Consider the following 23,385-nt stretch of genomic DNA (forward strand, 5'->3'; position numbering starts at 1 on the left):
GTGAATGGTGACTGAGGCTAACATTTTGCCTAACGTCTCCCTTTGTGTTCCATGGAAGAAAGAAGTCATGCAGATTTGGAACAACATGAGGTTGAGTAAATGACAGAATTTTCATTTTTGGGTGAACTGTCCCTCTACCACATAATTTTTGTGTTGTTGTTAGTAGCAGTGCATATGATTGCCTGAAGATGGCACCACATCACATCATTCATCACATCTTACAGTGTACAAACAAACAAAATTTACATGTTATTTTACACAGATGCAAATGTGAATATTCTTTCTGGCAAATGCATGTCACAGTTTCGATGACCTCTAAAACTCCTCAAAACATTTTTGAAATTTAAAATGTAGGAATTAGTTGAAGTTTCTCTTATTATGTCCCTTATAATTGTAAGATTTACCAAGTTGTTCCAGGCTCAAGCAACAGCGTGTGTGACAGTGAAAGCTAGGCTGTTTTTTTACAGGATAATCTGATTTTATTAATAACATGCCAGTTTCCCATATTCTATTTATGTTTCATGAAGCAAGAAACAAAAACGCTACAAAAAACAGGCATGTATGAATCTTGGATGGGGCAATCATTTTGCTTATTACTTAATGAAACATAAACAGAATATGAAAATTAGCACATCTTTACCTACAGAAAAGGGTTTCAATTAAAACAAGACCAAACACAATGTAACATCATGCATTGAGGTGGATAAAAACACTAGGTTAAGAGTGAAAAGCATGTGCTTGTATTTTATTGTATATTTATTGAAAATTACCATAAATTTTCATACAAATGGGCACATATGAAGATTACTGTTGATACTCATACAAATGGACACACATGAAGATTACTGTAGATACTCATACAAATGGGCACATATGAAGATTACTGTAGATACTCATACAAATGGGCACATATGAAGAATACTGTAGATACTCATACAAATGGGCACATATGAAGAATACTGTAGATACTCATACAAATGGGCACATATGAAGAATACTGTAGATACTCATACAAATGGGCACATATGAAGATTACTGTTGATACTCATACAAATGGGCACATATGAAGATTACTGTTGATACTCATACAAATGGGCACATATGAAGAATACTGTAGATACTCATACAAATGGGCACATATGAAGATTACTGTAGATACTCATACAAATGGGCACATATGAAGAATACTGTAGATACTCATACAAATGGGCACACATGAAGATTACTGTAGATACTCATACAAATGGGCACATATGAAGAATACTGTAGATACTCATACAAATGGGCACAGATGAAGAATACTGTAGATACTCATACAAATGGGCACATATGAAGATTACTGTAGATACTCATACAAATGGGCACATATGAAGAATACTGTAGATACTCATACAAATGGGCACACATGAAGATTACTGTAGATACTCATACAAATGGGCACATATGAAGATTACTGTAGATACTCATACAAATGGGCACATATGAAGAATACTGTAGATACTCATACAAATGGGCACATATGAAGATTACTGTAGATACTCATACAAATGGGCACATATGAAGATTACTGTAGATACTCATACAAATGGGCACATATGAAGAATACTGTAGATACTCATACAAATGGGCACACATGAAGAATACTGTAGATACTCATACAAATGGGCACAGATGAAGAATACTGTAGATACTCATACAAATGGGCACATATGAAGATTACTGTAGATACTCATACAAATGGGCACATATGAAGAATACTGTAGATACTCATACAAATGGGCACATATGAAGATTACTGTAGATACTCATACAAATGGGCACATATGAAGATTACTGTAGATACTCATACAAATGGGCACATATGAAGATTACTGTAGATACTCATACAAATGGGCACATATGAAGATTACTGTAGATACTCATACAAATGGGCACATATGAAGAATACTGTAGATACTCATACAAATGGGCACATATGAAGATTACTGTAGATACTCATACAAATGGGCACATATGAAGAATACTGTAGATACTCATACAAATGGGCACACATGAAGAATACTGTAGATACTCATACAAATGGGCACAGATGAAGAATACTGTAGATACTCATACAAATGGGCACATATGAAGATTACTGTAGATACTCATACAAATGGGCACATATGAAGAATACTGTAGATACTCATACAAATGGGCACATATGAAGATTACTGTAGATACTCATACAAATGGGCACATATGAAGATTACTGTAGATACTCATACAAATGGGCACATATGAAGATTACTGTAGATACTCATACAAATGGGCACATATGAAGATTACTGTAGATACTCATACAAATGGGCACATATGAAGATTTGTAGATACTCATACAAATGGGCACATATGAAGATTACTGTAGATACTCATACAAATGGGCACACATAAAGATTACTGTAGATACTCATACAAATGGGCACATATGAAGATTACTGTTGATACTCATACAAATGGGCACACATAAAGATTACTGTAGATACTCATACAAATGGGCACATATGAAGATTACTGTAGATACTCATACAAATGGGCACATATGAAGAATACTGTAGATACTCATACAAATGGGCACATATGAAGAATACTGTAGATACTCATACAAATGGGCACATATGAAGATTACTGTTGATACTCATACAAATGGGCACATATGAAGATTACTGTTGATACTCATACAAATGGGCACATATGAAGAATACTGTAGATACTCATACAAATGGGCACATATGAAGATTACTGTAGATACTCATACAAATGGGCACATATGAAGAATACTGTAGATACTCATACAAATGGGCACATATGAAGATTACTGTAGATACTCATACAAATGGGCACATATGAAGAATACTGTAGATACTCATACAAATGGGCACATATGAAGAATACTGTAGATACTCATACAAATGGGCACACATGAAGATTACTGTAGATACTCATACAAATGGGCACATATGAAGAATACTGTAGATACTCATACAAATGGGCACATATGAAGATTACTGTAGATACTCATACAAATGGGCACATATGAAGATTACTGTAGATACTCATACAAATGGGCACATATGAAGATTACTGTAGATACTCATACAAATGGGCACATATGAAGATTACTGTAGATACTCATACAAATGGGCACATATGAAGATTTGTAGATACTCATACAAATGGGCACATATGAAGATTACTGTAGATACTCATACAAATGGGCACATATGAAGATTACTGTTGATACTCATACAAATGGGCACACATGAAGATTACTGTAGATACTCATACAAATGCACACACGAAGATTACCATAAATACTCATACAAATGGGCACATATGAAGATTACTGTAGATACTCATACAAATGGGCACATATGAAGATTACTGTAGATACTCATACAAATGGGCACACATGAAGATTACTGTAGATACTCATACAAATGGGCACATATGAAGATTACTGTAGATACTCATACAAATGGGCACACATGAAGAATACTGTAGATACTCATACAAATGGGCACATATGAAGAATACTGTAGATACTCATACAAATGGGCACATATGAAGATTACTGTAGATACTCATACAAATGGGCACATATGAAGATTACTGTAGATACTCATACAAATGGGCACATATGAAGATTACTGTAGATACTCATACAAATGGGCACATATGAAGATTACTGTAGATACTCATACAAATGGGCACATATGAAGATTTGTAGATACTCATACAAATGGGCACATATGAAGATTACTGTAGATACTCATACAAATGGGCACACATGAAGATTACTGTAGATACTCATACAAATGGGCACATATGAAGATTACTGTTGATACTCATACAAATGGGCACACATGAAGATTACTGTAGATACTCATACAAATGGGCACATATGAAGAATACTGTAGATACTCATACAAATGGGCACATATGAAGATTACTGTAGATACTCATACAAATGGGCACACATGAAGATTACTGTAGATACTCATACAAATGGGCACATATGAAGAATACTGTAGATACTCATACAAATGGGCACATATGAAGATTACTGTAGATACTCATACAAATGGGCACACACGAAGATTACCATAAATACTCATACAAATGGGCACATATGAAGATTACTGTAGATACTCATACAAATGGGCACATATGAAGATTACTGTAGATACTCATACAAATGGGCACACATGAAGATTACTGTAGATACTCATACAAATGGGCACATATGAAGATTACTGTTGATACTCATACAAATGGGCACACATGAAGATTACCGTAGATACTCATACAAATGCACACACGAAGATTACCATAAATACTCATACAAATGGGCACATATGAAGATTACTGTAGATACTCATACAAATGGGCACATATGAAGATTACTGTTGATACTCATACAAATGGACACACATGAAGATTACTGTAGATACTCATACAAATGGGCACATATGAAGAATACTGTAGATACTCATACAAATGGGCACATATGAAGAATACTGTAGATACTCATACAAATGGGCACACATGAAGATTACTGTAGATACTCATACAAATGGGCACACATGAAGATTACCGTAAATGCTCATACAAATGGGCACATATGAAGATTACCGTAAATACTCATACAAATGCACACATATGAAGATTACTGTAGATACTCATACAAATGGGCACATATGAAGATTACTGTTGATACTCATACAAATGGGCACACATGAAGATTACCGTAAATGCTCACACAAATGGGCACATATGAAGATTACCGTAAATACTCATACAAATGGACACATATGAAGATTACTGTAGATACTCATACAAATGGGCACATATGAAGATTACCGTAAATACTCATACAAATCCACACACATGAAGATTACTGTAGATACTCATACAAATGGGCACATATGAAGATTACCGTAGATACTCATACAAATGGGCACATATGAAGATTACCGTAGATACTCATACAAATGCACACATGAAGATTACCATAAATACTCATACAAATGGGCACATATGAAGATTACTGTAGATACTCATACAAATGGGCACATATGAAGATTACCGTAAATACTCATACAAATGGACACATATGAAGATTACCGTAAATGCTCATACAAATGGACACATATGAAGATTACCGTAAATACTCATACAAATGGACACATATGAAGATTACTGTAGATACTCATACAAATGGGCACATATGAAGATTACTGTTGATACTCATACAAATGGGCACACATGAAGATTACCGTAAATGCTCATACAAATGGGCACATATGAAGATTACCGTAAATACTCATACAAATGGACACATATGAAGATTACTGTAGGTACTCATACAAATGGGCACATATGAAGATTACCGTAAATACTCATACAAATCCACACACATGAAGATTACTGTAGATACTCATACAAATGGGCACATATGAAGATTACCGTAGATACTCATACAAATGGGCACATATGAAGATTACTGTAGATACTCATACAAATGCACACACATGAAGATTACCATAAATACTCATATAAATGGGCACATATGAAGATTACTGTAGATACTCATACAAATGGGCACATATGAAGATTACCGTAAATACTCATACAAATGGACACATATGAAGATTACCGTAAATGCTCATACAAATGGACACATATGAAGATTACCATAAGTGCTCATACAAATGGGCACATATGAAGAATACTGTAGATACTCATACAAATGGGCACATATGAAGATTACCGTAGATACTCATACAAATGGGCACATATGAAGATTACTGTAGATACTCATACAAATGGGCACATATGAAGATTACCGTAAATACTCATACAAATGGGCACATATGAAGAATACTGTAGATACTCATACAAATGGGCACATATGAAGATTACTGTAGATACTCATACAAATGGGCACATATGAAGATTACCGTAGATACTCATACAAATGCACACACATGAAGATTACCATAAATACTCATACAAATGGGCACATATGAAGATTACTGTAGATACTCATACAAATGGGCACATATGAAGATTACCGTAAATACTCATACAAATGGACACATATGAAGATTACCGTAGATGCTCATACAAATGGACACATATGAAGATTACTGTAGATACTCATACAAATGGACACATATGAAGATTACTGTAGATACTCATACAAATGGACACATATGAAGATTACCGTAAATGCTCATAAAATGGACACATATGAAGATTACCATAAATGCTCATACAAATGGGCACATAAAAGATTACTGTAAATACTCATACAAATGGGTACATACAAGAAAATACAAGTGTATTTTCATTTATTTCTCATTAACATCATCATATATCTGTAATATAGGCACATTTCTGTTTCATTTTACATCCGTCAAAGTTTAACTCCTAAAGAGATGAATTGTAATTTTGAAATTTATGTAGGAAAACATAATCGCATGAGATGAAGACCTTATAAAAGCTGTTTTATTCTACATGTAGTGGGTCCGCACATGGGGGCTGCCATGCTAGAATCACATGACCAGCAGAAAACTACTTGCTTAATCTCAGTAACCGTCCTGTTATTTGACACTTTCACTCATTGCTTAATAAAATAATCATGGGTGACTGAATACAACATTTCTACAATGGCATCTTAAACTGAAAACTGTTGATTTTAAATGATGCTGCAGGGTGGTGGCATAGTGGGCTAAAGCACATAACTGTTAATCAGAAGGTCGCTGGTTCGATCCCCACAGCCACCACCATTGTGTCCTTGAGCAAGGCACTTAACTCCAGGTTGCTCGGGGATTGTCCCTTTAATAAGTGCACTGTAAGTCGCTTTGGACAAAAGCGTCTGCCAAATGCGTAAAATTGAAAAATGTAAATCTAAGCCACTACGTGTCAGTGTAAGTCCAGATGACTCAAAGATAAAAGTTACTGAGTGCACCTTTTAAATGGCAGAATTTAAGAGTTGGTCCGATTGGAAAGTCCAAATTTCAAGCTTTCAAATGAGTACCTTTTAATTTTATTAGCTAGCAGTTCTACATTAAAATATTGAAAATAAAAATGTGTTTACCATTTATGTTATTACCGTCAAAGTGTATTGTTGACAATCAGTGTATTTGTATGTTTCTTGTCTCCATAGAAACTGTTGTTGCAGAGAGTGTAGTGGTGATAAAGAAACTCCTGCAGACGCAACCATCACAGCACAGTGACATCATCAAACACATGGCCAACCTCTTCGACAACATTACTGTAAGAGAAGTATACAAAATTACACAGTAGTGCATTGCAGTAATGTTATGGTGTTAGTGTGTACTTGTTTGCGGTCTGACTTGATAATATTGTGTTAGGAAGTAAAGTTCTGCATTTGAATTATGTACATTGTAAGTGCATACTAACTTGGTGTTGAAGGCATGATACAAAGAATACAATAGTTATATAACTTAATAGTAGTTTGTGTTCTATATATTTTTTAAATGCATTTCCTTTGCAGGTCCCAATGGCAAGAGCCAGCATCCTGTGGCTGATGGGTGAGTATTGTGAACACGTGCCTAAAATTGCCCCTGATGTTCTGCGAAAGATGGCCAAGACCTTCACTGACGAGGAGGACATCGTCAAACTCCAGATCGTCAACCTTGCGGCCAAACTCTACCTGACCAATTCAAAACAGGTAAAATGGACATGCTTCTTTTCATTTTGATTTGATTTGTCTTGCTCATGTGGTTGCACTGTGCTCTTCCTGTATCATTTTATAATGCAAATTTGTATATTTCTCATCCACTCTAACACAGACTAAATTGCTGACTCAATATATTCTGAACTTGGGCAAGTACGATCAGAACTATGACATCAGGGACCGAACGCGGTTCATACGTCAACTTATCGTTCCGAATGAGAAGAGCGGAGCTCTCAGTAAATATGCTAGACGCATCCTGATGGCGCCCAAACCGGCTCCTGTACTGGAGTCTGCCTTTAAAGGTAAAAACACATGCATACTGATTACACATTCTCAACCAAAAACTATTAGAGACCTTCTGGTATTTATAGTAACACCAATCAAAATTGAAGTCCCTTTGAAATATTGAGGTTCAGATCATTTAGAATGTAAGCAGTCATTTAGCAGAGACTTTTTGATATTGACTTCTTACAGAAACATTCCACCTGAATCAACCTGAGGTAACTTGTGGTGCTAAAAATGTACAACTGTGTAATTATTGTAATATTCGGGCCTGGAAAAGTCATAGAAAGTCATTAAAAATGTCTATGTTGAATATATAACTATAACCTAACCCTTAGCTTTTATCAGTTCAATATTACTTTCCGTTTTGATTAAGAATGCATCAATGTGGATATTTTTGGCCAATACCGATTTTAACAAAAACACTAGGCCGATGCCAATATTTAGCCACTTTCCTTATTTTGTCATCAGATCAATGTTGTACTTTGGAATTATGCTTTAAGAATTTCCAAAGAGGTACAAACACTTTTTTACAATAAATAAAAAACAATAAATAATTTCAATTGAACATGGATTGGATCTGTTGAACTCATGACAGGCATACACATAACTAAATATGACAGCATGATAATTTATATGAATATTTTTAATTTGTACTTCTAAAACATTTAGGTATTTCTGTCTTTGCAGTTCAAAATAACAGAACTCACATTTCACATGTATGTACTGTATATGATAGAACATAAAAAATTCATACTGTGCGTATATTGGGCAGTTCCACACAAATGTCAAGCACATCATGGAAAAATAACAAGCAATGCTTTCCAGACTGTTAGAGGGTGGCGCTTGCTCAGAGTTCTGACTGAAGCACTTAAAGGAATGTTCCGGGTTCAGTACAAGTTAAGCACAATCGACCACATTTGTGGTATAATGTTGATTGCCACAATCATTCTCCTTTAAAAAAAAAAAAAAAGCAAAAATCGAGATTACAGTGAATCACTTACAATGGATGTGAATGTGGGCAAGATTTGGAGGGTTTAAAGGCAGAAATGTGAAGCTTATAATTTAAAAAAAGCACTTGCATTACTTGCAAACTTGTATTACTTGTGCTGTAAAATTGTTTTACAGTCGTTTTGGGGTTTGTTGATCATGTTAACGATGTTAACTTTACACAGAAAAGGTTTGTAAGTGATTTTATCACACTAAAATCATGTTTACACGCATATCCTTTATGTCTGGTAGTTAAACTTTTGAAACAGTTGCTGTGTCAAAAATTGCCCCTATCCACTATATAGCGCACTATTTCAAGTGTTGGCCATTTTGTAGTAGCATCCAAATTCTGAGTGAACTACTCGTTCCCTACATTCATTCACTTACCCACAATGCACTCTGATTTTGAGTGTACATCAGATGTACACTCACTTACGGATTACTGCCAATAATCCACCGCCGGAGGACTCATGAGCTGGGAGAGAGTGCACAGGCGTAAGAGAGAGCGCGGGCGAGAGACTGCAGTTTACAGCTTCCTTCTTTCCTGAAATGTTTTATTTCATGCTGACTGTATTATTTTACTTTATTTAAAAATGTTACTTGATTAAAATATAGTGAGCCAAATACCGCTCCTTATCACGTGGCTCCAAAACACCGCTCCTTATCACGTGGCGATATCAGAGACATGAGCTTGTGGAGGCCTATGCTGTTCTCAGTGGCATCCACACACAACTCCCCACATGCCCCACTGAGAGCAAGAACCACACATTATAGCGACCACAAGAAGGTTCCCAATGTGTCTCTGCCCTTCCTAGTAACTGGGCCAGTTTGGTTGCTTTGGAGACTTGGCTGGAGTCACTCAGCACGCCCTGGATTCAAACTCGCGACTCTAGGGGTGATAGTCAGCGTCAATACTCACTACCCAGACATTTCACATCCTTAAATTAGTGATCCTAACTAACTTAAGACAGGGAATGTTTTCTACAATTAAATGTCAGGAACAGCTAAGGTGTATGCAAATTTCTGACTTTCTATTCACTTTTTACATTTATTCTATATTTTGTTATCTCTGTCTTGTTGTAATGTTTGTGTACTGAAAGCTCTGTCACCAATTCCTTTTATATGTGCACATACTTGCCAATAAATCTCATTCTGAATATAAATCACTCAATGGCCTAGGACCTAAATACATTGCAGATATGCTTGTTGAAATATAAACCTAACAGACCTCTCCAATTATTAGGATCAAGACATTTCGAAATTCCAAGGGTTCACTCAAAACAAGGTGAGACTGTGTTTAGCTATTATGCCACCCGTCAGCTCCATCACTCTTTCCCTCTATCTCTGCATATGTCAGAGTCCGAAATCACTCACTCCTTGCTGATATAGAGCACTCACTGCCATTCACTATATAGGAAAAAGTGAATGAGTGAACTATTTCAGACACAGCCAGTGAGTATTTAAATGTTAAAAAATTGGCCCAGTTATCCCATCAACGTGTGCTACCTGGACGGGTTGCGCGGTTGCACGCTTGCACGCTGTCTCCTTATTTATATCCACATCTCCTGCTAAACACATGTAGGTGCAGTCTACGATATGGAATAACATTTTGTGTGGACCCCCTCTACACTCCGGGCCCACCTTAAGCCCAGGCCCGGGATAAAGGGTTCAGTTGTACCCCCTTATCTGGTGCCCTGCATGTAGACTATTGATAAGGGCCGTTTTCACAACTGTCACGTCTGTTTATGACGATATTTATGCATTAACAAAATTGAGAAAAAAACAAAACATAAATGGAAACTTTTGCAAACTACTGCAAAGTCAGTCCTGAAAGAGTTTGAAATGTTTTTATCACATATAGATGTTAAAAATCTTTAAAATAGGTTTTTAATCACTATACCTTATACTGTATTGTTTTTCATCATGAAAATAGCCATGGGATCTAGTATGGTGTTAAATCACCTACAGACAAACAAAAGCAACTACAAATGCTTAAACCATCTCAGACAGGGTTCGAACTAACCACCTTTCAGCTACCCTCCCAGACCGTTAACCTCTAGGCCATATCACTCAAGTAAACTTAAAAGCTTTAGTTCCTGATAAAACAGTTGTCATAGTTAAAAAATATATATAATGGAATTGGTATGGCGTCATGCTCTGATTCCAAATTACACAGCCACATCTTTAAGAAGTTATGCTGACATTGATTTCTTTCACTCTTCTCCTTTGTTCCTCTATTTCATCACATCATTCCATTCCAGCAGGGTGCCAGAACTATCACAATAAACTGAAAAACACAACACCGTCATGGGAATTCTGCCCTCCAAGCCATGACAGCAACGTTAACCCATAAATATCAATACAGCACAGAGAAATACTGAAACCGAGAGCACAAAGCCACGGTTATTTTCCCACCCCGAAGCCTGAGTTTTTTTACGGATTAGCGGCATGAATCTAGAGGCTATGCTTTTTCATACAGAATTGAATTGTTGGATTTTGAGGCAATTTGATATCTGCAATCTGATGCGAATCAAATCCGGCAGCCCTGTCCGACCACACACGCCCATACGTTCATTTTCTCCTCCTTTACGTTCACGTACTTCACCTACAATTAAACGGAGTGATTATGCTCACAAGCAGGAAAAGGGTGTTACTCATTTACTCCTGTAGATGCATGGATGGATGGATGGATTTTGTTGAAGCGCAGAGGATGTGCGGCATATGATTGATGCCGGCTGTCATCAGGGGTAATTTTGTTGTGCTGAGTATCATTCTCAGTGCTTGGTAAAGCGTGTCCCACTCTTAATAGGAGGTAATAAAGTTTGTAAAGGCTGATAATGTATCTCCATGATGAAACTCAAAGAGACATGTTTTTGTATGTTTTTAAAGTCACATTTGAGATGTATAAGCTGATCTCTGTGATGAAGGTGAACTGACAGTCACTTTATTTGGCTCTATGAGGTCTTCACCTAAAGAACTCATCAATAGTCTGTACCAGCATGCTGATAATCTACTGATAATACAAAGGGCTTATCTCAAATCAACCGTTCCCCTCTCTTTCTCCATCTGTCTCTCGCTCTATTACTCTGTCCTGTCTCGAGTCGGGTAATTATTGGATACTTAAACTAAAAGATGAAAAGGACTTATTTTTACGAAAAATATTTTTAATAAAATCTTTTTTTCCGATGTTAAAATATGCAGAGACAACTATAAGTAAGCCATTTGTAGGTTGATTCAGTTTAAAATTGTATACACTGTGGGATTTGTATTGCAACATTACTCCTTTTGTTTGAGCAGTCCAACATCATTTTTGAGATTTGATTTATTTTTTATTGTATAAATAAAAAAATAAAATATAATTTTATAATTTAGAATTGAGCAGAACAGAACACTTGGGCTTAATCTTGGTAGAATCATTTGATCTGATTGTCTCTTCATGTCCATGTTATATATCTCTTATCCTCTCTACTTTGTTTCTCTCTCAGATCGGGATCGTTTTCAACTCGGCACGCTGTCTCATACTCTCAATACACAGGCCACTGGGTACCTGGAGCTCTCTGATTGGCCGGCTGTCGCTCCCGACCATTCAGTGAGAAATGTGGAGGTTTTCGAACCGGTAGGCCTCCCTTTTCTGTTATTGTATTTTTCTTGTTTTATCTTATATAATCCTCATAAAACTTCAGTCTATAATCAAATATAATGGCCTCAGAGTACTGATCTGTCTAAGGCTAATGATGATTTAATTTCCTCAATGTTGCAGCAGGCAAAGGAGACTGGTGGACCAGCGCTCGGTAAAGCCAAATCTGCTAAATCAAAAGAGAAGTTCTACTCTGATTCTGAAGAGGAGGAGGAGGAGGAGGAAGAAGTGGAGCGTGAGCAGTAGTGAGGACAGTAGCAGCAGCAGTGAAGGTAAGGTATTAATAAGGAGTTTTTTGTGATTTTCTTTTTTTGGTATCTGTGTGCATTGTTTTATGAGAATATTTCAGTAAATGAATGCCTTTTTGGTCTTAAAAATTCCAAAGGTATAGTTCCACATAAAATGAAACTTCTGTCATTATTTTTTCACCCTGATGTCGTTCCAAACCTAATAAATGTGAATGGTGAATGAGGCTGTCATTCTGCCTAACATGGTGAATGAGGCTGTCATTCTGCCTAACATCATGTTCCAAGAATTTTCAATTTTGGTTGAATGTGTGTGTGTATGAACAGAATCAGGAAGTGAATCTGAGAGCGAGGCAAGCAGCGAAGATTCAAACAAGAGTTCCAGCCAATCAGAGAAGACCTCCAGCAAATCAGACTCTGACAAGAAAAAGAAAACTCTAAAAAACCAACAACTACAACAGCAGAAACCCTCAAGTAAAGACAGGTACGAGTCTCACTCCATCATAAAAAAAAAACTAACCAATCACAGGCCTTGCTCTCTCTCCTATTGGCCAATCACATTCATTCTCTCTAAATAAACACACTGGTACAATTGGTAGTGGTACTCACCTCAATCTGGGTGGAAGGACAAGTCTCAGTTGCCTCCGCTTCTGAGACAGTCAATCTGAGCTCACCATTCACACGTCCGACCCCCACATGGCGCCAAGCGACTCCTCTCAACTGCTACTATTCTTAAAGAGAGAGCACCATTTTGGCACTTGTTATTCAAATAAATTTAAACTCAATGTAAATACTCAAAACGGTGACAAATCACATCATTATAATATATGCAACTTCATGACATCATTAGGGATGTAATGGTATTAAATGTTCATAGTATGATATCCTTCCCAAAAAATAAGGTGGTATTACAGTATCACGGTAGGTGCCTTGCTAAAATTATTAGCAGTTTAATATTTATTATATATATATATATATATATATATATATATATATATATATATATCTATCTATCTGTATTTTCCGAAATAATATCACACCTCAATATAACTCGCACCTGGTCAAAATCACATTGTTCAGAAAAAAAATATATATATATATGTATACCAATAAACAGCTTTTAGTCTGTGAGTAAAACAGTATGGCTTTTTTATTCTAGTCATTCATTCACATTAGAGACTGTCTATCTGTTGATATTTCTGATATTTGAACCCTATATGCTGCAAATTAATTATCCGGTTCACTGACTGAATGTTTTTACTACGAGTGTTATGAAATGTAGAATTTGTTAGAAAAATTATATTATGATGGACAGAATGTTTAAACTGGTTACATAAAGTACTTTGTAAAGACAAATCATTTTTAATTAGCCACTTTAAAATGCTTCTACCATCTCTGTGACTGATGTTTTCATCTGTTTGAGTGTAAGTAAATGTGATTTTACTTGGACTTAAGAAAAAAACAAGTAATACTGTGAATTATAAATGTCAATGTTTGATAACCGTCTCTTTTTAAAACCTTGGTATACCATAAAACAGTGACACCATTACATCCCTAGACATCGTATTAATTGATAGAATGTACTATATGCGATGACGATGATGATGATGATGATGATGCTAATAATAATAATGACAAACAAATAAAAAAAATGTATGTACACTTTCAAATGCCATATACATAGAGCGTTACTTTTCCTGGGCGTTAACTCTTTTCTACATTTGTTAATGGTGCTTTTACTTGTCGGAATTACCAGTTTCCGACTATTAAATATCGTCCACGCCACTGGCTATACAAGTTGGAAACTCTGAATAATAGGAAAGTTCTCTCACTTAAATGAGACCTTGAAAGTGATGGATTGTTGCTGGACAGGAAGTCATTTAGTGATGCCTGTATAAACCCTGATTTTTTTAAAAATACCACTTTTTAAATAATGCCAAGTGTAGTGATTTGTTAACTACAATTGTAAGGATACATGTTAAATAGATACTATATAGATCACTCTGGGCATTAACAATTTTTGTGTTTTTTATATGCACAAATATATAAACACATGGTGCTTGAGTTAGTCTGTTGTAGTTTTAGCTGAGTGTTTGTGTATTAACTTAAGTGTGTACAAGTGTATGCACACAATATAGATCTGGAAGTGATTAGACTGTGTGTTTGTGTGAGTGTTTAATGTGCTGCATAAAATGTGACTAATAAAATGTGGCATCAATAATCTTACCCTCCATCTGTTCATCTGCACACACACACACAGATTGGCAGCAGTTCAGAAATTCTAGTGTAATTGTTGCATATGAACACTGATAATTCACAAATGCAGATATGATGAAAACAGAAAACACACAATAATGGCTAAACGGATGCACCTGGAATGACAAAACCTTTCATTATCATTACAGTTTCTCTCCACATGTTGTGGTGTTACATTACTGTAGTTGACCCTGCTGCCTTCATTATTGACTGTAATTAAACAGCATACATGAATGACACCACCACGTGTATTATTCACTCTTTGCCTCTTTCCTTTCCTGTTCTCTCCATCTTTGTATGTAATTTAAGGCTCTCACCAACATCCTCAACCACTGTGAAATGCTGTCATTAACACGCACATACAACCTGCTTTAATGCTGCATTTGAGCTGTGTGTGTGTGTGTGTGTGTGTGTGTGTGTGTATCACTCATTATTCTCAGCAAATGAAATCCAAAGGCCAAATTAGACCATTTAATCATCTCAAAATTAATCAGACACTGTTCTCTCTGCTAATTCAGCCAGCCCTACCACACACCTAAGCCGGATGGCTTGTCTTAAATGGTGTGCGCAGAGCGATCAGCACCGCGGACAACCGAAGTATACATACAAAAATGAGTGCATTTGACGCATCCACACTACGACTGCTTTGTGCTACTCTTTTAGCAGAGCGATCAGCAACGTGGACAACCGAAGTATACATTGGGCTTTAGGCTGGTTTAAGCATTTTGTTTGTTTGTTTGTTTTTTCTCAGCAGGAATATACAGACATACTATATTTATAAATACTGTAAATAGACTGATTAGCCAAAACATTATGACCACCTACATAATATGCTGGTTGTCCTCCGCTTGCCGCCAAAACAGCACCGATCCGCCAAGGTATGGACTCTACAAGACCCCTGAAAGTGTCCTGTTGTGTTTATCACCATAACATTAGCAGCAGATCCTTCAAGTCCTGTAAGTTGTGAGGTGGAGCCGCTGTGGATCAGACTTGTTGGTTCAGCACATCACACAGATGCTCAATCTGGGGAATTTGGAGGTCAGGGCAACACCTTGTACTCATCATGATCCTAAACCATTCCGAACAATGTGTGCAGTGTGGCAGGGCACAATGTCCTGCTGAAAGAGGCCACTGCCATCAGGGAATACCATTGACATGAATTGGTGTACCTGGTCTGCAACGATGTTTAGGTAGGTGGCACATGTCAAATTGATGGCTGGATCCAGGGTTTCCCATTAGAACATTGCCCAGAGCATCACACTCCTCCGGCTTGTCGTCTTCACAAAGTGCATCCTGGTGCCATCACTTCCTCAGGTAAACAGCATACACGGCTGTCCACGTGATGTAAAAGAAAACAGCACTCATCGGACCAGACGACCTACTTCCACTGCTCTAAGTTCCAGTTATGATGCTCGCATGCCCATTGTAGGCGCGTTTGACAGTGGACGGGGTCACCGTAGGCCCTCTGACCGGTTTGCGGCTATGCAGCCCCATACGCAGCAGGGTTCGAGGCACTGTGTGTTGTGACGCATTCCTCCCATGACCATCATTAACATTTTCTGTGGCTTGTGCCACAGTAGACCTTCTGTCGGTTTGGTCTGGACAGGATAACCTTTGTTGCCCTTGCGCTGTTGAGACTTGGGTGCCCAAAACCCTGTCCAAAGTTTGTGGTTTATCCCTCCTCGGACCACTGTCGGTAGGTATCACCACTGCTGACCAGTGCACCCCACATGCCTTACTGTTTCAGAGATGCTCTGACCTGGCTGGCCATAACAATTTGGCCCTTGTCAAAGTCGCTCAGGTCTTTACCCCTGCCCATTTCTACAGCATTCAACACGTTGACAACAAGAACTGACTGTTCACTTACCATCTAATCTACCCAGACCTTGACATGTGGCCTTGTTAGGAGATGATCAACATTATTCACTTCACTTGTGACTGCTCATAATGTTTTCTCTCATCAGTGTATACTGTATATAATCCAGAGTGTTGTAACTGTGAGTTAGACAGTAACAGTAATTACTATAGAAGTAATTGTGTTCAGTCTTTATTCACATTTATTTAACTTTGTGTTTGTGTAACTCTGCAGGGTGCAGAAGAACAGAAACACTGTAAAGGCTGAATCCAGATCAGAAAGTGAATCAGGGTCAGTGAGTTCTTCCTCAGGGAGCTCCTCTGAATCAGAATCTGGATCTGAACCAGATTCCGATTCAGACTCTGGAACAGAGTCCAAACCTGTCAAATCCAAACCGGTTGCAAAGGTAAGAAGACAGACACACCTTTAACATATATGTGTAACATCCTGCATCCTTGTTCATACTTTTGATGTTATGTGTAATTCTACAGGTTGAGGAAAAGAAGGAAGTGTCTCTTCTTGACCTTGATGACTGTGAGTTTCTTTCTACATAGTTACTCATCCTTGTGTTAAGATGAGTTGGGTTATATGGAGGCCTTTAAAACCTAGTGAGCTGCCTTGCTGTCTACTGTGTAGCTAGCTACCTTCTAAAGGCCCTGATATACTTCAGGTGAAATCGAAGAACGAATGAATCTGACGTAATTTTGAAAGAGAATCTGGCCAAAATGAAGGCATTTTTGAGTGTTTCTGTAGTTCAAAACAGCTTGCCAGCACAAACTCACAGAAAAAACTTTGTACTGGCTGTTAACCTTCTGGGGTCGAAGGACGTCCCGCTGGACTCACAATATCAACAAAACCTTGTGCTTTTGTAAAATAAAGAAAATAAAATGGTGAGCTGTCAGCAGTCTCTGGGTTTGCGAGCATGTATCTGAAACATGTAACAAAAATGAACTGAAACTCAGCGAATACTTATCACACAAACATGAAAAATATGTCTAAAGAAAGCTTAAAATATCTACTTTTAAATAAAACAATTCAAATTTAAAACAAATATTCTCCTGCAATGTAATCTGTATGAAACAAAGAGATGTACAGTTTCTCCTGGCTCAGCTAATTATCTCTAATGTGATCACACCCACGGGCAGAGGGCGGTAATGTGGTGAGGCGATCAATGCAAATGGTACGAGTCCCGACTGTGCCTTAAAAACAAAGTTCATTCACTTTTCTGCACGTTTGAAAGACGATACACGATACACAAGTGCACGATACACAAGTGAGAAAACTCCTGTATAGTGACGAAGGGTTTACATTTTCCTCAGAAGAAGAGCGGGACTCCGATGAACGCTCAGAGGAAACAATTTCGGACGAGTGAGTCATTTAGTTTTCATTAGCTGACATGCTATTTTATATAAACATGTACATATTTTACTAGTGGGACTGTTTCCAGACTTGCTAGCCAGGATTCAGAGTATTGAAATTTGAAATATGTCCTAATAGGCAAGTTTTAGTTACATTTAAATGCTGTTTCGGCTAAAGCAGGCATTTAAATTGTATGCTGTATGATATAAATTTGATATGTAATATGATATAAAAATAATATGATTGTTTAGATTATATTTTAACTAGTGTTTATGCTGCCTCATCATCAACAAAGCTTGTACTTGCAAATATGTGTTCAGGTTAAATGAGTAAAATGCACTTTAAATATGCACATATTAGAAAATCAGCATATTATAATGATTTCTGAAGGATCATGTGACAATGAAGTCTGCAGTAATGATGCTGAAAATTCAGCTTTGATCACAAATTGCATTTTACAATATATTTAAATAGAATACTGTTTACAATATCACTGTTTTACTGTATTTTGAATCAAATAAATCCAGTCTTGGTGAGCAGAATAGACTTTTAAATGGTAGTGTAGGTCTAAAATTAAGTAATGTCTTTATATAAAGAAAATGTATAGTCAGATTACTTCTGTTAACTTAAAACTTTGATCATTAAGTCTCCTCACATTCATTCTCTTTCTGTCACATTCCTCATTGATAGACCCAGGGGAGGGGTCATTTGTCTCCTCAGGTGTGAATTACAATCAATATTCATGATAGTTCACGCCTCCTCGCGTATGACCTTTCTAACACTAAAAGTGTCTTACAAAAGTTCAATTACTATATTGTTTTGTATGAATGCGTGATCAGGATGGTTTTCACATCATTTTGTAGCAAAAACTCTAGGCTACAAGATCCAGTTCTCAAAAGGCTTGTGGACAAGTGTTTAGTATGTGTTATATGGCCTTATTTCAATTATTTAAAAAATCAGTATTTTCAAAATCCATGCATATATGTTATTTTCTCAAGAAATACAAACCTGTACACACATGTTGCTCACATATTATTGTAGCCCAGTTTGTGCTGAATACAGTATAATCAGACTTTAGCCATTAATGTGTTTTTAAGCAACTGAAAAAAGCACAAATGTCAAGGCATGTCAAAAGTTCTCCAGGGCCCAAAACACCCTCAGAACCCAGAAGGTTAAACACCTTATAAAGTGTTGGAACATGAGCGTCATGAATGTCATGAATTTATGAATTGATAAAACATTTTAATGTCACATTCTTTAATGTTTTACATGTAGTTTTGTCCATCCTTATATACAGTGCATTCAGAGAGTATTCAGACCTCACGTTATGTTGCAGCCTTTTGCTAAAATGCTTTAAATTGTAATTTTTTTTCACATCAATCTAAACTCTATACCCCATAATGGCAAAGCAAAACCACATTTTTGATATCTTTACAAACGTATTTAAAATCTCCAGAGATTTTCAATTGGGTTCAACTCCGGGCTCTGTCTGGGCCACTCAAGGACATTCACAGAGTTGTCCCTAAGACACTCTTGCGTTGTCTTGGCTGTGTGCTTAGGGTCATTGTCATGTTGTCAACTTTGGCCCAGCCTGAAGTTCTGAGTGCTCTGGACCAGGTTTTCATTAAGGATATCTCAGTTCCCAGTCCCTACCACTGAAAACACCCCCACAGCATGCTGCTACCACCACCATGCTTCACTGTTGGGATTGTAATGCACAGGTGATGAGAGGTGCCTGGTTTCCTCCAGGCATGATGCTTGAAATTGAGGCCAAACAGTTCAATCCTCGTTTCATCACAGTCTGAGAGTCTTTTAGGTGCTTTTTTTGCTAATTCCAAGTGGGCTTTCATGTGTCTTACACTGAGGAGAGGCTTCCGTCTAGCCATTCTGCCATAAAGCCCAGATCGGTTGAGTGTTGCAGTGATGGTTGTCCTTCTGCAAATTTCTCCCATCTCCACACATGATCTCTTGAGCTCAACTAGAGTGACCATCGGGTTCTTGGTCACCTCTCTTACCAAGACCCTTCTCCCCCAATTTCTCAGTTTGGCCAGGTGGCCAGTTCAAGGAAGAGTCCTAGTTGTTCCAAACTTCTTCCATTTAAGAATTATGGAGGCCACTGTGCTTTTGGGAAACTTCAGTGCAGCCGAATTTGTTTTGTAGCCTTCCCCAGATCTGTGCCTCGATACAATCCTGTCTCTGACCGATCTGGGCTTTATGGCAGAATGGCTAGACGGAAGGTGTGTGCCTTTCCAAATTATGTCAAATCAATTGAATTTGCCACAGGTGGACTCCAATCAAAGTGTAGAAACATCTCAAAGATGATCCAGAGAAATGGGATGCACTTGAGTGTCACAGCAAAGGGTCTGAATAATTTGAAAAAAAAAATCTATGGAGCGTAGATTGATGTGAAAAAAGAAATAATTGAAAGCATTTTTGCATAAGGCTGCAACATACCAAAATGTGAAAAAAATGAAGGGGTGTGTGAATACTTTCTGAATGCACTGTATATATGCTCCTCTAAACGCCCCCACCCCACTTGTCGTCATCCACTCTAAAATTAAGCCTCATATCTAAATTGAAACACATAACATAAGCAACAACTTTGCCACTCTCATGTAACACACAAATAGGGCTTTTCATGTGAAGTTCACGTAAGATTTGACTAACACTCACAGTAGATTTCAGTTGATTGACATTAACATATCTCATTGCAATTCATTGCACTCACAAATACTTGGAGAAATAGTATATTTTTTTATTATATTAAGCTATTTCTATTGCTATTTTTCAATATTGAATTCTGTTAAAAAAAATGTTTTTATAATTTCAGTACATTTTTCTTGATTGCTTGTCACAGTTTATTCTAGGATAGACTTTTTGTGTAGGATGTCTTAGAATGAGATATCTTTAGAAGGCAGCATAATTAGTATTTTGCATAATTTTGGCATTTCAATAGGTTTTGTAACAAAGCCAATATATTGATTTGGGTTGTATAGATGTGTTGTTCTATAACAGCGTCATTGTTGTATTTGCAGTCTCTCCTGTGCCAGTGACCACTCCCAAAAGCTCCATGCTGTCTCCTAGTCTGTTGTCTGGCCTGCAGGGACTCTCCATCTCACCCACTGCATTGGCCTTACAGGTGTGTGTTTGTGTGTGCGATGTGTGTGTGTGTGTGTGTGTGTGTGTGTGTATTATCAGCGTTTGTGATTGTTGACCTTTTACAGTATGATGGCTCCTCTCCTGTGAGAATTTTGTGTCAGGGAGAGAGGGATGTCAGGAGAGTGAAGTTAGAAAGAGGGAGGGAGAGATGTCAGTGAAAGATGAATGAAGCATGTGTGGTCATTTCTTCTCAAATTCTATCTGTCTTTCTCCTTTAGGATTGACGCATGAACTGTTATATCCCAGCATCCCACTGACACCCCCGAAAATAACACACACGCACACATTGTTGCATTGTTTCGTAAGTTTGCATATGTTGACAAAACAGCAGTAACACTGTGCATACTGAAAGATTGGAATTTTTTTGTTTTCAGGTAATTGGGTGGTGAGTTTGGAGTAAATATTGTACAACGGCATTTTAGTGCCACATTTAAAACAATTTTAACATTATAATATTTCATTTGTAGCATTACAAGATTAAAAAAGTTTAAAAAAATCGTAGCATTATGAGAATAACGTAAAGTTTTGCGAATTAAGTTGTAAAGTTTAGAGAAATGAGTCATCATATTAGGAAATTAAAGTTATTCAATCATAGTTTTTACTATTCTCAAAACGTTTTATGACGATTCTTGTAAAAGGCCTATTATAAAATTATTGTCAATAAATTATGACTTTATTCTTGTAATATGAAAATAAAGCCCTAATTGGAGAACGAGAATAAAGTAAGGAAAGTAACAACAAAGTGATTTGGTAGAGAACAGCAAAGTGAAGAACAGGTTGCCATTTCAGATTGCACAAAAGAGACAATTACCAAAATATACAGTGTCTGTTTTTTGTTGTTGTTGTTGTTTTTATAAATTCAATCTCCTACATAACCGTTGGAGAGTCCGGATTGTAACAATACAGTATCTCTGTGCTGATTCACCAAAAGACCAGTGATTTCTTTTTTGGTAAATCCTATTGAAAGTATGATTTAACTAAATCTCCCACATCAGATTATTGCATTGATGAAGAGGCTGCCTCTGGGGCCAATTTCCATTGTGATAATCAGACCTTTTCTTGAAATACTTCTACTTAATTCACACAATATTATGCATTTATAGGTGTAGTATGTTGTTTCTGTGCCACTAGCGCCACCAAACGGAATTGCAAAAATAAACATTGTTTACAAGAAAGCTTTCTGAATATGCCCCCCTTCTGCCATTCACTGAATAAACAGATAGTCCCGCCCCCAATTCACACCATCGGTCGATTCAGTGTTATCCGCCGTATAGCGGAGGATGCAGCAGACCACTGTTATCTGACACACTTTGGAAGGACTGAAAAGAATACACCATGCTGAAAGTGCGTTTGACTACATCTGGATATATGCCAGATTATAACGATCAATAGAAAATACCATCCGCAAAAGTGGTGCAACTGTTTTGGTGAATTCTTTTCCGAAAAAGCTACATACATCAGCTTTATTCTACTGATATTATGACTTCCTCGACTTCAATCTCATAATGCTATGACTTAATTCTCTACAACTTTTAATGTTGTAACGTTACAAAATAATTCATTAACTCAAAACATTGACTTTATTCTATATATATATTAACATGGCACTTAAAACGCTGCTGTAATATTGTGTCAAATAAATTAACTTGAAATTTGAGCAGTTTTGGGTACATTTCATTTACTATCATTTAATTGCTATATATTTCATATATTGGCATTATATTGTGCATCGGACACCCTGGCTGCTTTTTAAAAATCAGCACTGACCATTATAATCCTGTATTGGTGGACAAATATCCCCCCCTCCTATCCACATTGTTTACAATCATCTCTTTACTATCAATAAAGTGTCAAA

General features: G+C 36.9%; 1 protein-coding gene across 1 annotated transcript in view; it reads left to right on the forward strand.

Annotated features, from left to right (window-relative positions):
* Positions 1-23,385, forward strand: part of LOC127627621 (AP-3 complex subunit beta-1-like) — a 105,703-nt gene that overhangs the window by 42,419 nt on the left and 39,899 nt on the right. Inside the window, 10 exon segments of the mRNA XM_052104081.1 lie at positions 7,214-7,323; positions 7,565-7,741; positions 7,863-8,049; positions 12,505-12,635; positions 12,780-12,877; positions 12,879-12,928; positions 13,229-13,385; positions 17,247-17,418; positions 17,504-17,546; positions 21,407-21,510. Of these exon segments, the coding sequence (XP_051960041.1) occupies positions 7,214-7,323; positions 7,565-7,741; positions 7,863-8,049; positions 12,505-12,635; positions 12,780-12,877; positions 12,879-12,928; positions 13,229-13,385; positions 17,247-17,418; positions 17,504-17,546; positions 21,407-21,510 (1,229 nt within the window).

Source organism: Xyrauchen texanus, chromosome 34, assembly GCF_025860055.1.
Source record: "Xyrauchen texanus isolate HMW12.3.18 chromosome 34, RBS_HiC_50CHRs, whole genome shotgun sequence".
Taxonomy (NCBI): Eukaryota; Metazoa; Chordata; class Actinopteri; order Cypriniformes; family Catostomidae; genus Xyrauchen; species Xyrauchen texanus.